The sequence below is a fragment of the Cebidichthys violaceus genome, unplaced genomic scaffold, assembly GCF_023349555.1.
Source record: "Cebidichthys violaceus isolate CVI_PGR_0920_01 unplaced genomic scaffold, fCebVio1.0.p SCAF_1, whole genome shotgun sequence".
NCBI lineage: Eukaryota > Metazoa > Chordata > Actinopteri > Perciformes > Stichaeidae > Cebidichthys > Cebidichthys violaceus.
Window position 1 is genome coordinate 13,733,251 of NW_027176262.1, and position 15,123 is coordinate 13,748,373.

Sequence of the window (15,123 nt, forward strand, 5' to 3'; positions counted from 1 at the left end):
CCAACACACACACAGCCACGCATACATATATCCCCGCTTTGACAATCATGGTTTGCCTCAGTGTTTCTCTCTGTGTCTCTTCTCCTCTTCATAAATGTTGCCGTGATTATTTACTGAGAAAGCAGGGGAGGAGTAGACGGCGCAGTAGATGTGGGCTTGGCTCCCAAAAATAGTCTCTCCATTAGTTTCCCTGAAATCCTAAAGAGACAAAACAGAAAACCCCTCAGGAGTTTGTATTATCTGACCTAGTTTTTTTATGCGTGCAGAAAGTGGGGAGAGAGAGAGAGAGAGAGAGAGAGAGAGAGAGAGAGAGAGAGAGAGAGAGAGAGAGAGAGAGAGAGAGAGAGAGAGAGAGAGAGAGAGAGAGAGAGAGAGAGAGAGAGAGACTAAGTGGGATCAGGAGGGAATTCTGTCCTATTCCTGTGTTCCCATCACTCCTCCTGGGAATATTTGTTTCATCTCTGTTACCAAGGCAACACATTTTTAAACCACACAGTGAAAACAAAGTATTGTTGTGTTATTATTGGTAATGTCACCATGGTGAATTATTGATGGCGGTATGAATTATTTATGAATGGAGTAGACTGTGGATAGAAAATTGTCAACTCTCGGTGGAGTTGACGGTCGGCCTGTTATAGTTACCACACGAGGAGGACTGTAGCCCACCCAGTGTAGAGGAAGAGACACCAGAAGTGCTACCTGCGTATGCAAATTTCCCTTTACCCTACATGTTCATCTCTAATCTCATTTTCAAGCATAACCACTTAACTAGCAAACACACAAGAGGCAGGACAGACAGACACACACAAAGAAAATGTCCAGGGAAGCGCACACACACACACACACACACACACACACACACACACACACACACACACACACACACACACAGAGGCAGATAGCCTAGATCACAGAACAGGACCCACACATTCATCAGTGTAACAAGGCTGTGATTTAGGAAGGCTCCTCTGGCGTCTGTGTGGCCCCTGGCATCTCCCCGGTATGTGGAGGAGGAATCCGAGCCAGGCCAGACGAGCGACAGGATTCATTACAGGGCTGTAACAGCTCAATAGGAATCAACACTAAAACGCCCGACGTTTTGGAGGTGTGTGCGAGCGTCAAGGCTGCCCACCAAATAGACTAGTTCATAACACGCAAAGGCCTGCGCTTTGATTAAAAAAAGGTACCCCCGATGGTCTCGTGTGCATTGGCGGAGCTGTGTTTTCTGTCTCTCGGGTTCGCTGTGTGGTTGACCGGCCTATAGAGCGGGGCTGTCAGCTCTCTGTGGTCTGCACCAGTCAGCGGAGATCACAGTCACATCAGATCAGACTGCATTAGGCTGAGCGGGAGTCCGTCTCTGATCCATTATTCAACAACCAGGAGACCGGCCCACGTTGACTGTGTCTAGTCTGCTGAGCTGTACTCGGCGTGAACTGCACTCATGGTCTGCATAATAACACACACACACACACACACACACACACACACACACACACACACACACACACACACACACACACAGGCTTTTGTAGCATTTTTGAAAGTAGTGCAAAGAAATGCAGCGTGAAAACAAAGTTTCCATAATTCATTAGTACTGACACACTGTTGAAATTTTTTTTGGAGACTGCATCTCACTGTGCTTCCTAAGTTGCCTGAATTATTCATCCAGTTCTTAATTTCCTTTTAGTTAGTCCTCCTCTACCACTCCGTTATAAAGGCAAGGGTGGGAATGGTTGTAAAATGTCCCAAAGATTGCTAGCCAGAGGCAGTGGTAGTAAAACAACTTTGTGTGTGTGTGTGTGTGTGTGTGTGTGTGTGTGTGTGCGCGCGCATGCACACACTCACGTTTGTGTTTAGCTGCAGGGCAGACAGACAGCGAATGGGAGTTCCATACTCCCTGGAGGATTCCACGGGCTGGCCTGTCTGCTGTCTGCCGGCAGCTCACACACCAGCCATCCATCTCCTGCTGCCTGGCCCCCTCCACTACACACACACACACACACACACACACACACACACACACACACACACACACACACACACACACACACACACACACACACACAGATTGACTATGGTGTCTGTGTGCATTGTTATGTTATATGGTCATAAATCTTTGAAAGTGGAGAGGGCAGGGGGGGTGGAGCACAGGAGAGTGGACCAAAGGGGTTCAGAGCTCGGGTGTTCAGCAAAAGCAGTGGCTCGCCTCCATGTTATTTGAACGTATTTGTTTTTGTGGGTTCAGTGTGTGCTTTTGATTGTGTGTGTGTGTGTGTGTGTGTGTGAGAGTGTGTGAGAGAGAGAGACAGGAGCCCTGCACATGCCAGATAGACATTAGTGTGTGTGACAGAGAAACATGTGAGGAAGTGTGTGTGTGTGTGTGTGTGTGTGTGTGTGTGTGTGTGTGTGTGTGTGTGTGTGTGTGTGTGTGTGTGTGTGTGTGTGTGTGTGTGTGTGCATGTGCATGTGCATGCGCGCGCAAGCTTGTCAACCTGAAGTCACAACTACAAATAAACAGCAAGATGTAGAGGATAAACGTCTAAACTATAATAACATCAGGAGTTTTAAATAACTTTGGCTCAAAAAATCAATCAGATTAATACAGCAAAGTCAAACTATTATGGTGGTGTTGAGGCAACTCGTCATGCAAACGCAATCTCAAAAAAAGTTGAACGTCATGATTTGTACAAAGGTAGTAATTATTGCAGGACTGCTAGACTAGACTGCATTACATTGCATTACAAAGAGGGTTTTCTTTTTTTGGGTCATAAATATTAACATTAGTTTAATGCCACAGGGATAATAGCACGCTGTAAGTGTAAAATGGTGAAATGACAAAGGTCTTCTATGCTTATTTACACCAATATATAAATATTTTACTTTGCTCTGTCAATACGATGGAACCTAAACTGAAGCAGATTAAGATAAAAACAGGAATGAGTGCAGATTATCTATCATTATCTAATGCAAATGACAAAACGGACGCCATTCTGTCATTTGTGTGTGTGTGTGTGTGTGTGTGTGTGTGTGAGTGAGAGTGAGAGTGAGAGTGTCGGGGGGGGGGTTGGGTGGAGGTCATTATCCCCAGCAGGGGAATATTGAATTGGCCCAGACAAACAGCGACCCCTGATGAGGTAACAATGGGGCGGGGTCAGCGAGGTTGTGACCTGTCCTCAGCCCCAGACAAGCGGCCTGTCTGGACCAACCTGGGATTAGGCCGGGCCCCAGACACTGGTCCCAGGTCAGTTTGGGGATGCATGCTCCCCGCAGCATCGGTTAGGCTTTTAGAAGGAATTCTCTAAAAGGCGGAGAGTCTCCCGAGCACACATCTGTCGGTGCCCTACTTCACATCTTCATTAGGCAGTTTTGGGAGTGTGTGTGTGTGTGTGTGTGTGTGTGTGTGTGTGTGTGTGTGTGTGTGTGTGTGTGTGTGTGTGTGTGTGTGTGTGTGTGTGTGTGTCCGTCCACAAACTGTGCAAATCAAATGTTCCTGTACAGAATGTCCTATTCTGCCACGCTTTTTACCGTACGCTCCAGTTCAGTTTGTCAGGATGTAGGCTCAGCTAACAGCATGGTGATTTGCATGTTCCCCTGATACATACTCGACTGGCTATCTAATCTGGAACCGCTGACTCGTACTGTAAAGTCATGCAATGGGACTTGCGGGATGAAAAACATTTGCTTTGTAGTAAAAAAAACTTGGTGCACGGAGACAATTTGCATTAACTGCAGTCTTTACTCTGTGGCTCATTCATTCTCTTGTCTCACACACGCACTAGTGGTGCCTCTGGGTGGCCCAGGTGGTGCTGCACCTGTTCTTATAAGAAACCCAAAAGCACCTCGGGGAACGAACCCGGCCTGCTCCCTCGCGTTCATCACTCGCTCACGCATCACTCAGTATTCATCGTCAATGGAGAGAATGGCCGCCACTTGGTTTCAATGAGTGACTTATTTGATCACAACGTGGTCTGCTGGTGTCAAACTCTGCTTGTGGTTTGCTAGTAGAAAAGGTTTTCACATCTTCTGAAAATCGCTGCCACATGGACCTGTTTATTATCTGTTATTTTAGGATTAAAACTGATTGATTGATTGTTGATTATCTGACTAACATCCTCTTCTCTTTGTCTTTCAGGATTTCCGGAAACAGGTTGCCCCTTTGCTCAAGAGCTTCCAAGGAGAGGTGAGTAATTGGTGAATTTATATTGACATAGCGATAGACACACATGCTCGAGCACAGCATTCAAACAGTGCATTTTATAAAGCCTGTTTGCTCCCTCTCTCAGTGCCCTTCTCTCCTTTTTCCGCCTTCGTCTTTCCTCTTAAATTGTCATCTCTTCTCTCTCTCTCACTTCTGTCTCTTCTCTCTCCGCCATCTCCTGTTCTTTCTCTTGCCACTATCTCATTTCCCCTCTTTCCTCTCCGTCTTTTCTTCGCTCTGCTCTGCTCTTGATTTTCTGTCCTATTCATGAAGTCCTGTAGCCTGAGGGTGTGTTTAAATTGCATCCTGCAAAAAAAAAAAAAAAAAAAAAAAAAAAAAAAAAAAAAAAAAAGGCACCACAAAACCCCGGCTCTAGCCAGTCACAACTCACCGAATGCTATTTCCTCAGACTTTGTTTGTCTGCATGATTCGGTGGGGTTATTTGTTGATCTGGTGAATCATGAGCCCTTTTTTTTTTTTTTTGCTCATTGTGGCTCATTTATTTACTTTCAATTGAATGTTGCGCCCTATGTACCTTGACCCATAAGAAGTGACTTTTGTGCGTGTGTGTGTGCTATATCATACTCCACTGTTCCCCTCTATCTCCTCCTCCATCATTTTGGCCTATTTCCATCATGACTCCTCCTTTCTGGCAGCCATGCATTTCCAGTTCACTCCCATATGTGAAAGTCAGAGGGTAGGAGTGGAAGCGGCTGGTTTAGACTGGGGCGTTTTTTGGGGTTGGAGTGGGTGGACATTCAGCCCAATAGTGTCTCTTCCCAAACGCGCACACACACACACACACACACACACACACACACACACACACACACACACACACACACACACACACACACACACACACACACACATGCACACAAACAAAATCATCTCAACAGACAGTGACAGTTCTGCTTCGCTACTGGCCATAGAATATTACAGTTTAACACTGGGTTAGTTTCCATATTCTTGTGTTAGATCAGCGACCACAGCCAGTGGTTATGTAAAAATGCTGTAATTTATAGTGGTCCCACCATGTTCTGCTGATGATCCACAGTCTATTTAGAGAATAGAAACGGCAGCAATATAATTGTGGCTTTGTCAGCTGTTTCCACCATCCTTGTGTTGACACACCTCGGCGGCGTGCACACCAGAACACACTGAGGCACATGGTGGGTGGTCGCGGAACTGAGAAAGACATTATCTTATGATTATTGAGATAATACTGTACACCCGCGCCAGTCTTAGAGCAGCCCATCAATCAGTCAACTATTTTGCGCGCTTGCATGCCACAACATGAGCAGCTCTGAGAATGTGTAATTTTAGCCTGGCTTTGTTTGCTTTCCCCTCAGTGCTTTGATCAAGGACAAGACAGCACCAGAAACCAGAGGGTCTTCCTGTCGAAGTCCCACAGTAACTCATCCTTAAGCATTTTACCCTCGCAGCTCGAATCTTTACTAAGTGAATGTAGAACCCGGACAGAACAATAAAAAGTTTTATCCCAGGAACTTGGAGGTCTTGATACTCTGTTTAATCTTTGTCATTGAAAGGTGGATGCCCTCAGGTCATAATTATTACCAATAACAGTATTGTTTCCACAAAGCCTCAGTTTGCTAAACGGGTTACGTGTGTGTGTGTGTGTGTGTGTGTGTGTGTGTGTGTGTGTGTGTGTGTGTGTGTGTGTGTGTGTGTGTGTGTGTGTGTGTGTGTGTGTGCATGTTGCATGCTCAGTGTTCCTTGTTGGTCCATCGATCAGATAAGCTTTTCCATTATCCAAGGCTTCAGTCTCTGCTTCCCATAGCCTCCCCTTATCAGACTCCACTGGGGCCCACAAACACACACACACATGCACACACACACACACACACACACACGCACACATGCAGGTCAGCCTGATGCCCTTCACACACTATGGGTTAGATAGGGGAGTGAGGCAGTGCTGAGTGATGGTGGTGGCACAAGGTGCTGACGTATGTACGTATGTGTTTGTGTGTGTGTGTGGATGTGTCAGGGATACCTTTTGCAATTGCAAGCACTTCTCATCGGTAACCTACTGATACTGGTGAGGTATCATTTGTGTCACTTCATTTGTTTTGCTTGGTGTGTGTGTGTGTGTGTGTGTGTGTGTGTGTGTGTGTGTGTGTGTGTGTGTGTGTGTGTGAGAGATGGGGGCAGGGCAGCATGTACTAGCAGATGTCATTGGGATTGGTTGAAAGAGCTGCAGTTTGGTGCAGCAGGGTTGTATTTGCAAATCCTGGGTGGTCTTCTAATGGCTCTGGTCCTGCAGTTAACCTGCCTCTAACTGTAGGGTGTGTCCTACATTAAATGTCTATTTCCTGCCTCCCATGTTGGGCTATATAAAGCTGCTGTACCACTGACCTTGGCCCAGTCATTGTACAGTCACGGAGCCGGCTTCCTTCACTGCCATCGGCAGATCTTTTTTTTTTTGTGTTGGTTTGTGAGCGTGTGTGTTTCTTCTTTATCGTGATATTGTTGCGCTGATCGCAAACTCTTATAAACGCGTGCGCACACTTGCACGCACATTTGGACACTGATGAACAGGTCTGGTGTTGGTGTGTGTGAGAGGTATTAGTGCTCGGCATCAGTAATCTCCCATTAGCGGCCTTGCATTTGACGATCCTGATCGCTCAATGTCACACAGCACATGAAGAGGGCAAAGTACATGATGCAGCATGATGTGAGAATGAGGTGTGTGTGTGTGTGTGTGTGTGTGTGTGTGTGTGTGTGTGTGTGTGTGTGTGTGTGTGTGTGTGTGTGTGTGTGTGTGTGTGTGTGTGTGTGTGTGTGTGTGTGTGTGTGTGTGTGTGTGTGTGTGAGACAGGAGCCCTGCACATGCCAGATAGACATTAGTGTGTGTGACAGAGAAACATGTGAGGAAGACTGACACTGAAAAAGATTGAGGGAAAGAAAGAAATGAGTCAGAGAACATGGAAGTGACAAGAGGGAGAATTCAAGAGAGAGAGACTGAGAGAAAGACATGGAGAAATATAGGGGGGGAAAGAGGGAGGGGTGCTGGCACCAGCCTACTCGGGGCCAGATGTTTTGCGGCTAAAAAACTAGAGATGAATCAAAGCCATGTGAAGAGATTTATTAGGTTCCCATAGGAGCCCAGGCAGTATTACATGTAGGCCGCTCTGTTTACAGTGGCAAGAACCCCTAAACCACCCATCAACTACACTACTGGCTTGGCTGGGAATGTGAAGACTTTATATTTGGACTTATATAGGCTTTTGTCTTTTATTCCTTTTCTCTCAGTGAATGTGCTGGAGGAGTTGGAAGAGAAACACAAGGCTGTTTAGTCTGTGCGTGAGCCAGAGTAGTCAGCTGTAGCTCTGCCCAGTACAGTAGCACCCTCTGAATGTCTTTATTTGGCATCTGTTTCCCTTGATTTAGACTTGATTTCAGATGCATTTCGCCTACTCTGTCTGCTTCTCGTATTGAAGTGTGACACAGAGACCGTAGTAGAGTTTGCTGCCTAATATTTCAGCATTGACAACAGTGTAAAAGTCCCCCCCCCCCCCCCATTATGATTTTTAGAATTAATCTCTTATGGATCCAATCTAATGCTGTCCATTTCAATAATATCGGTGATGGAAAGCATGCCGTGCCCTCTTGTGTTAATGGCTGCAGCAGTAATGGATCCACACTGTATTGCTGCTAAGAGCTGACTGAATAATCTGCCCCTGCTGTGGCTGGAAAGACTGAGCCAGCTGTTTAATGATGTCAGCGTGCTTGAGGGGAAACGAACACACACACACCGACGGACGGACAGACTTAGGCACGCACACACACTCTAGGACAGACGGACTTGGACGCGCACGCGGCAAACGAAATGCATCCGTCATCGGCCGAACAGCTGAACTGACTTCACGGGAAAGAAACGCAAACGCAGCCCCCGTCAAGACAACCGCGATCGCATGCAGCATACCAATGTATAGTGAGGAAATCCAGCCATGTGGACGACTCTTGCTGTGAAATGAATGGGCCTGCCTTTGGAGTGTATGGATGTGACAGTCCAGTTGTGAGAAGGTGTGACTGACAATTAACCGTTCTTTTTTTTTTCCTCTCTCTCCTTGCAGATCGATGCCTTGAGTAAGAGAAGTAAAGAAGCAGAGGCCGCCTTCTTGAACGTGTACAAGAAAATAATCGATGTCCCAGGTGAGTGTGTGTGTGTGTGTGTGTGTGTGTGTGTGTGTGTGTGTGTGTGTGTGTGTGTGTGTGTGTGTGTGTGTGTGTGGTCTAAACACCTCCCGAGTCCAAAAAAGTGATCAGGAGACCCCCCCTCATCCATGCAGACAGCACCAACAGGGGAAGAGAAAAAGCATGACACTGTCCTTCTGGTGCTTCTTCAGTGTGCATCCAGGCGTGTGCGACACCTTAATATGTCCCCACGAGCTCTCATCCCCACCGGTGAAGCCTTTAGAGGGTCTTAACAGAAGGTGCGTCCTGATACGGATGACAAGCGCGCCCCACGATTGGCTTCCGCAAAGTGTGCACATGAGCAGTCACGTTCGGCACACTGAGGCCGAGGGGGGACACGCAGCGCAGAGTGTTAAAGAACACACACACACAGCCACGGAGCTACCGGTTGGAGATTTCCAGCTGTATGGGAGCCCTGGAGGGGCTGCATATGTAGGAAGGAGAGAGGAGTCGAGTTCATCTATAGCGTAAGGAGGTCATCATATTCCCACATGGATAGACCTACAGTAATATCTTTGGATTGTACTGCTCCCAATAAGTCAGCGCCGGCTCTGACGGGGCTATTCTTAACTTGCAGCGAGACAATGATGTAATGCCTGATGCGCACACACACACACACACACACACACACACACACACACACACACACACACACACACACACACACACACACACACACACACACACACACACACACACACACGCACACAGACCAGCCTGACTAATGCTGCAGTCTTGAAAGAGGAAACAGTGTGTTTTTGTTCTGTCTTCTATCAGCTGAAGGCCTGGTTAGTCAGCCCAGTGTGCTCTGCTTTAGATTAAAGGTGTCTGGCGAGAGCGCTCAGCACCAGTGGCCCACAAGTCAAACTGCTTTTAACAGGCTGTACAGTTGATTTTGGAGGGGGGGGGGGGGGGGGCGTGATGTGAAGGACGAAGGTTTGATAAGAGGGAGAGAGAAAGTTGATTTTCAAGGGCGCCGCGGCAGATAGGAGTCCAAATTCAGGGCATACAGTTAAGTTCCTTAGTGTTTGTTTGTACTTGTGTGTTTGCATGAGACTATGAAGGTGTGTGTGTGTGTGTGTGTGTGTGTGTGTGTGTGTGTGTGTGTGTGTGTGTGTGTGTGTGTGTGTGTGTGTGTGTGTGTGTGTGTGTGTGTGTGTGTGTGTGTGTGTCAGAGTCAGAGCTTAGCCCTGCATGGTGTGTCACCTTGACAGCACAAAATCAGCATGAAATTCCCCAATCGTTCTCTGCTGATCTCTCATTAGCATAGTTAAGATATCTAACTGCGTCAGACATGAGACACACACACACACACACACACACACACACACACACACACACACACACACACACACACACACACACAGCCCTTACCCCCAGCTGTAAGCTGTCAGTTCCTCTTATCTGTACAACACACACACAAACACACACAAACATGCAAACTGCTCTTTTAGCTGGCATGCTGATGAGCGTCGCCTGCGTCTCTTGGCTGCCTGTCACCAGTCTGCCACCCATGAGCACCAATCAGATGTGATTGGCCTGACTGACAGGGCTCTCTTCATCACACTGACAGTTAACCCTGCTGTGTGTTCACAGAGATGTTGGTGAAATGCCTCCAGAAAGTTGTCTTTCTTCCTTCTGTCTCTTGTTTCTTTTAATCTCTTATTTACCTTGCCTATTTCACGGCTCCACTTTGTCCATCTGTCTGCTCCCATGTTTCTCTTTTTTTTTTTCTTGCTTTCAAGCAGCATCATAGTGAACACTTTAACTGATCATAGCCCAGTAATCTCTGTTGTTAGTGCGCGTCGTCTGTGGTACTGCCTGTGTCTATCTACGAGTTATCCAGTTCTATTACTGACTCATTATTCCCCCCCATACAAAACCAAAGTTTATCTCACACAACCACAATAGTCTCTGTTGATACAAAGGCTGATAGTGTATCATTCAATAACCTTTATGGATAAACACAACCATGCGAAACTAACTATGACCTTTTTAGTGTTGTGTGTTAACTGTTGCAGCCAGATCTCTGTTCTTTTCTTCTCCTTCTAATCAGTGAAGTGCGTTAACATGCATTTCCAGTGGTCCTATACTGAATTATTTTGGTCAATGTCGATGTTTGAGATGAATTAAATTCCAATAACAATAATTTAAATTTGTTAAAGTTAGAATTTCAGGATAAAGACATATCAAGATAGGATATTTACACTCGAGCAATAAATATTATAATTTCTACATATTAACCAAGAATAAAACACATAAATTAAATTGAAATAGTTCAGAAAAATTCAATCCAAAGATACCAAAAAATGCATCTTATGAAATATGTTGCTGAATTTACTGCACTGTAGGTTTTTTTTGCACATCTGTTAAAATATACACAGATCCCTTTGATATTTTAATAAACTGATAATCCAGTATCAAGTGACAAGTTTAGTTATAAATATAAAATATTGCTATTAATTGTGATATTTCTTTGGTCCTTCCTGGAACCAGTAATCCTCCACAGGGAGATCAGAGGTCAGGGTCGGCTCCAGAACAGTTCTCCCGGAGTTGCGAGAGATTCATTGCCTTGCTCAAGGACACTTCACCTGGGCGAATGCCCGCTCTCACAGGGCCTTGAATGTAGTTATTCCTAGCTCACTACCCCACCTTGCCGCCCTTCTTTGTGTAATCTGCTTTTGCAGCGTGTTAACGTGGTGCGTTTTGTCTCTGCCAGATCCCGTACCTGTGCTGGAGCTGGCTCAGCAGCTGCAGCTGAAGCTCCAGAGGATGCACGACATTGAGACAGAGAACACCAAACTTCGCGAGACACTGGAGGACTACAACAAAGAGTTTGCAGAGGTCAAAAACCAAGGTTAGAGACGGGGTACATGCAGGGCCACACCATTTGGGATTTGGATGTAGAGCACACAATTAATCATAGATGAGCACATATCTCGTTATAAGTTATCACATAACTTTCATATATACCTATGATTAGTATTTCTGTAGTTTGGCTGTATTGTGTTATTCTCTCGTCTATTACATCTCTGTTACTGCTATGACCAAATACAACCATTGAATGTGCAGAGTGAACCCAAAACAAAAGTAGGCGACACCAGTGAGAATGAGAGGACCACATACAGTGGTGTTGATCAATGTGCATTGTTCTTTTAAAAATAGATACAAAATTAAAAGTGAAAAGACTGGATCTGATATGAACTTATTATCCCGGTCTGTCAATCGGAAATACAGTACAAGGCAAGATGATGAACTTTTTGGTTTGGCTTCAACAATTATAGTGATGTTGTAAATCATTTTAAGACGTTCTAACTGCTGCTAGTCTGACAAATCCCACACTGTCAAAAGTAAAAATGTGTAAATTAGAAATGTTCAAGTGCAGAATTGCAGCAAAACAATTTTTGTAATCCTCGAAGGTAATCTCACCATTGTCGGCATGTGGACAAACTTTTAAGAGCAGATATAAGGTCAAAGAAACATGCCGGTATTTAGAGGCCTTTTTTTCAAAGGAAGAGGCCACATTTGAACATATTTAATGCCTTATAAATTTTTCACAAACACAAAAAAATGTACAAGGTTTTACATTTTCAAATAGGTTTTCAGGGAAAAGAAAAAAACATGAGGCACAGTTTCATGAATAAAAAACGACAGGCTACCTCAGGGTAAAGAAAGATGGAAAAACTGACGGAGGCAGGGAGATGAGTGAGAAGCGGCAATAAAAGTGGTGTAATTTCAGTCGAAAAGGAGGAGTGAGCGAGCGGGCAGGGAATGTTTTGGAATCCCCCTTTCCTCAGTGAGAGTTAATTGGAACAGCTCGATAGCGGCAGGGTTCCATTGTGCCATTGATTTTCCTGTTCCCTCATCCTTTATCCCTCCTTCCCGCCTCAATAGATGGGGGATATTTAAACCCCAAAACACACTGTGGAACTCCCACTCCTGTTAAACGCACACGCGGACTTGCCCGCACACACACACACACACACACACACACACACACACACACACACACACACACACACACACACACACACACACACACACACACGTACAAAAGAGCGCAGGGGCCATTGATCTCCGCAACCTAAATGTTTAAAGTTCAGTTAAGCAGTTAAGGGGTAAGAGGGCTCTGAGGGGACTCTCCTCTATTGATTATGTGTCAGCGCAGTGAGACTGGAGTTTAAATCACACGCACACAAAGTGCTAAGAGCCCTCAGTCAAAGGCAGCAAGCAGCAATGCTCTTTATCATTGTCTCACTCACTTATATCTTTCTCAGAGAGAAACACACACACACACACACACACACACACACACACACACACGTAGGCCTATTTATTACCCCAGTTATGTGTTAGATTTATTTCAGGCTGCCCCATACACAGCTCAGCCGTCTGCAGGTTATGGGGGTTTCAGCACTAATGCAGTCCTAATGAATACAGCATATCTACTGTTAGAGACCGGTGAATATTCATTACTAGTCATGGATGTGAAGATGAGGCCGGAGCCATAGGGGCCAAGGCCCTCGTCTGTGCCGACAGAGGAAGAATGTGGGGTATGAAGCGCGGCTCCTTAAGCAAAGGTCAAAAGGATTATTGTCATCACCGCCATTTATCACGCATAGGAAACCTCTTCATAGGAAGAGTCTGTTAGTCCATATAGTTTGCAAATTGCCCATGTTTTACCTGTTCCTTCCTCTTCTCTCAATGCCTGACTTTCTGCTTTTACCTCCTCCAGAGGTTACCATCAAGGCCTTGAAGGAAAAGATCCGAGAGTACGAGCAGTCTCTGAAGAATCAAGCTGAGAACCTGGCCCAAGAGAAGCAGCTCCAGCTACACAACGACTATGCAGAGAAGGAGAGGTACAACTTTGTGTGTGCGCTACAGTAGAGGTGTTTCAAGCCATAACATTTTGCTATGTCAAACCTTTGGGTCATTGTGCCCTCAGACTGAACGGCTGTGATCCTAATCTTTGAATGATAGATTTAAGATGTCTGCCTCTTTTCAGCACAGCTATTCACGACTTAATTATATCTGTTGAGCTAATAGTCCTTGTTTAGTTTTTTTCTCCGTTATCAGTTTAATCAACAAATTTCTGCTTATTGCTTCCCTGGCATTGCCTTTCCTTTAACAGGAGAATGCAGGACTGGAAAATGTATAAAAGACAAAGCCAGCATTTTTGTCATGTGGGTGCTTGCCTTTCTTGTCTTGATGGGAATCAACACCCCAGACTCCTATTTTCTGTCTTTACCACAATATCTTTCAGCGTTTTTTGTTCAGAATAATTGCCACCACAGACATATCTGTGTCTGAAAATATACGACAACTAAATGAAACCCAGAAAATTACTATATAATGTCAAAAAGTATGCTTCAATGTCACTTTATTTTGATACAAAGTAATTCATTTTGATTTAATAGGTTACTTCCTTTCCAAACCTATTTTCAAGGCATTTTGAAGTGTGTGTGGTTTTCAGATACACAGGAAGCCTGTGGCAGTAATAAATACGCTCAAAATTGCTGCCAGATATTTAAGGAACATAAAAAACAACAATGCTGACTACTGAATTGATGTATTAACTCTTGCAAAGACTTGAATGAGTCACTCTGATACGGTCCTTTCCCAGGATAGAGCCCATTCAACATAAAGATGCAGCCAGCTATAATATTGTTTCATTTAAAAACAGTCCTGGTCTCCTTTCCTCTAATTTGATACTGGCCAGTTTGAATTATCATGTGAATCCATCTGAGGTTAATTTTTTTTTTTCAAATGCAGTCGGAGAATTGATCTGTCCACCTTAAACGTAGTTATCTTGGATAACTATGTGCTCCTATTTTAAATTAAAGGGATAAATAAACATGTGAAAGAGAAATGATGAGCATTCATACAAAAAGCTAGTGCAGCCTCGGGGCTTAAAGAGACGGCACATTTTCACTGAGGGTGAGCAGGCGTTAAAAACTGTGAAGGATGTATCAAATCAGAAAATTAAGCAATACCAAAACCTTTAAAACCAATAGAAAAGTTAATACAGTCAGTCATAGACAAGCAGGTTAATGTGCAGTTATTAGTGTTAAACCACCCTCCACCATGCAGAAATAATAATGATATATTAACAGCTGTAATACTAAGAAACAAAAAAACATGGTAGGCTACACAGGTTCTTTTAAAGGAAGTTAAAAAAGCAAAGTGGAAGATATTCCACTGTTTTTTTCACTCCGTCACTTTATTTCTTTACACGTGAATTGACTTCCTGTGTGGTTGTTGAGGATTTAGCAGTATTATTCTGATACTGTCTGTTTGCAATCCATTTTCATCAACTGTATGTGCATATAGGTTATCGAAAGGTCTTATATCATTGTCACAGTTTTTCTCCAGAAAAATTCTCAGCAGTTTAGATTGCTTACTTTCAGTTGCATCATATACTCCTTTTAAAAGTAAGAAGCACTGCCAACAAATGCTACTGATTTGCTCTTTCACACTCCGTACATTCAATCATACCCTAAATCTTTCTCAGTGATCATGTTGATCAAATCGGCCACATTAAGCTGATTCATAAGATCCCTGTTTATTAAATGTATGTTACAGAGCTCATATTTTCCCTCGTGTCAATCATCTTGTTTTGCCGTGAAGCCGCATTAAAGCTCGTCGCCTCTTTCAGACGTACAGCAGAAGATCAATTGTCCGACTGTATTTCCTTTACGTCAGTG

General features: G+C 44.5%; 1 protein-coding gene across 3 annotated transcripts in view; it reads left to right on the plus strand.

Moving 5' to 3' along the window:
• Nucleotides 1–15,123, plus strand: part of cux1b (cut-like homeobox 1b) — a 60,038-nt gene that overhangs the window by 17,215 nt on the left and 27,700 nt on the right. For all 3 annotated transcript variants that reach the window (XM_068711618.1, XM_068711631.1, XM_068711625.1), the window contains exons 3-6: nucleotides 4,133–4,180; nucleotides 8,299–8,377; nucleotides 11,139–11,276; nucleotides 13,155–13,278. In XM_068711618.1, the coding sequence (XP_068567719.1) occupies nucleotides 4,133–4,180; nucleotides 8,299–8,377; nucleotides 11,139–11,276; nucleotides 13,155–13,278 (389 nt within the window). The remainder of the gene's footprint in view (nucleotides 1–4,132; nucleotides 4,181–8,298; nucleotides 8,378–11,138; nucleotides 11,277–13,154; nucleotides 13,279–15,123) is intronic.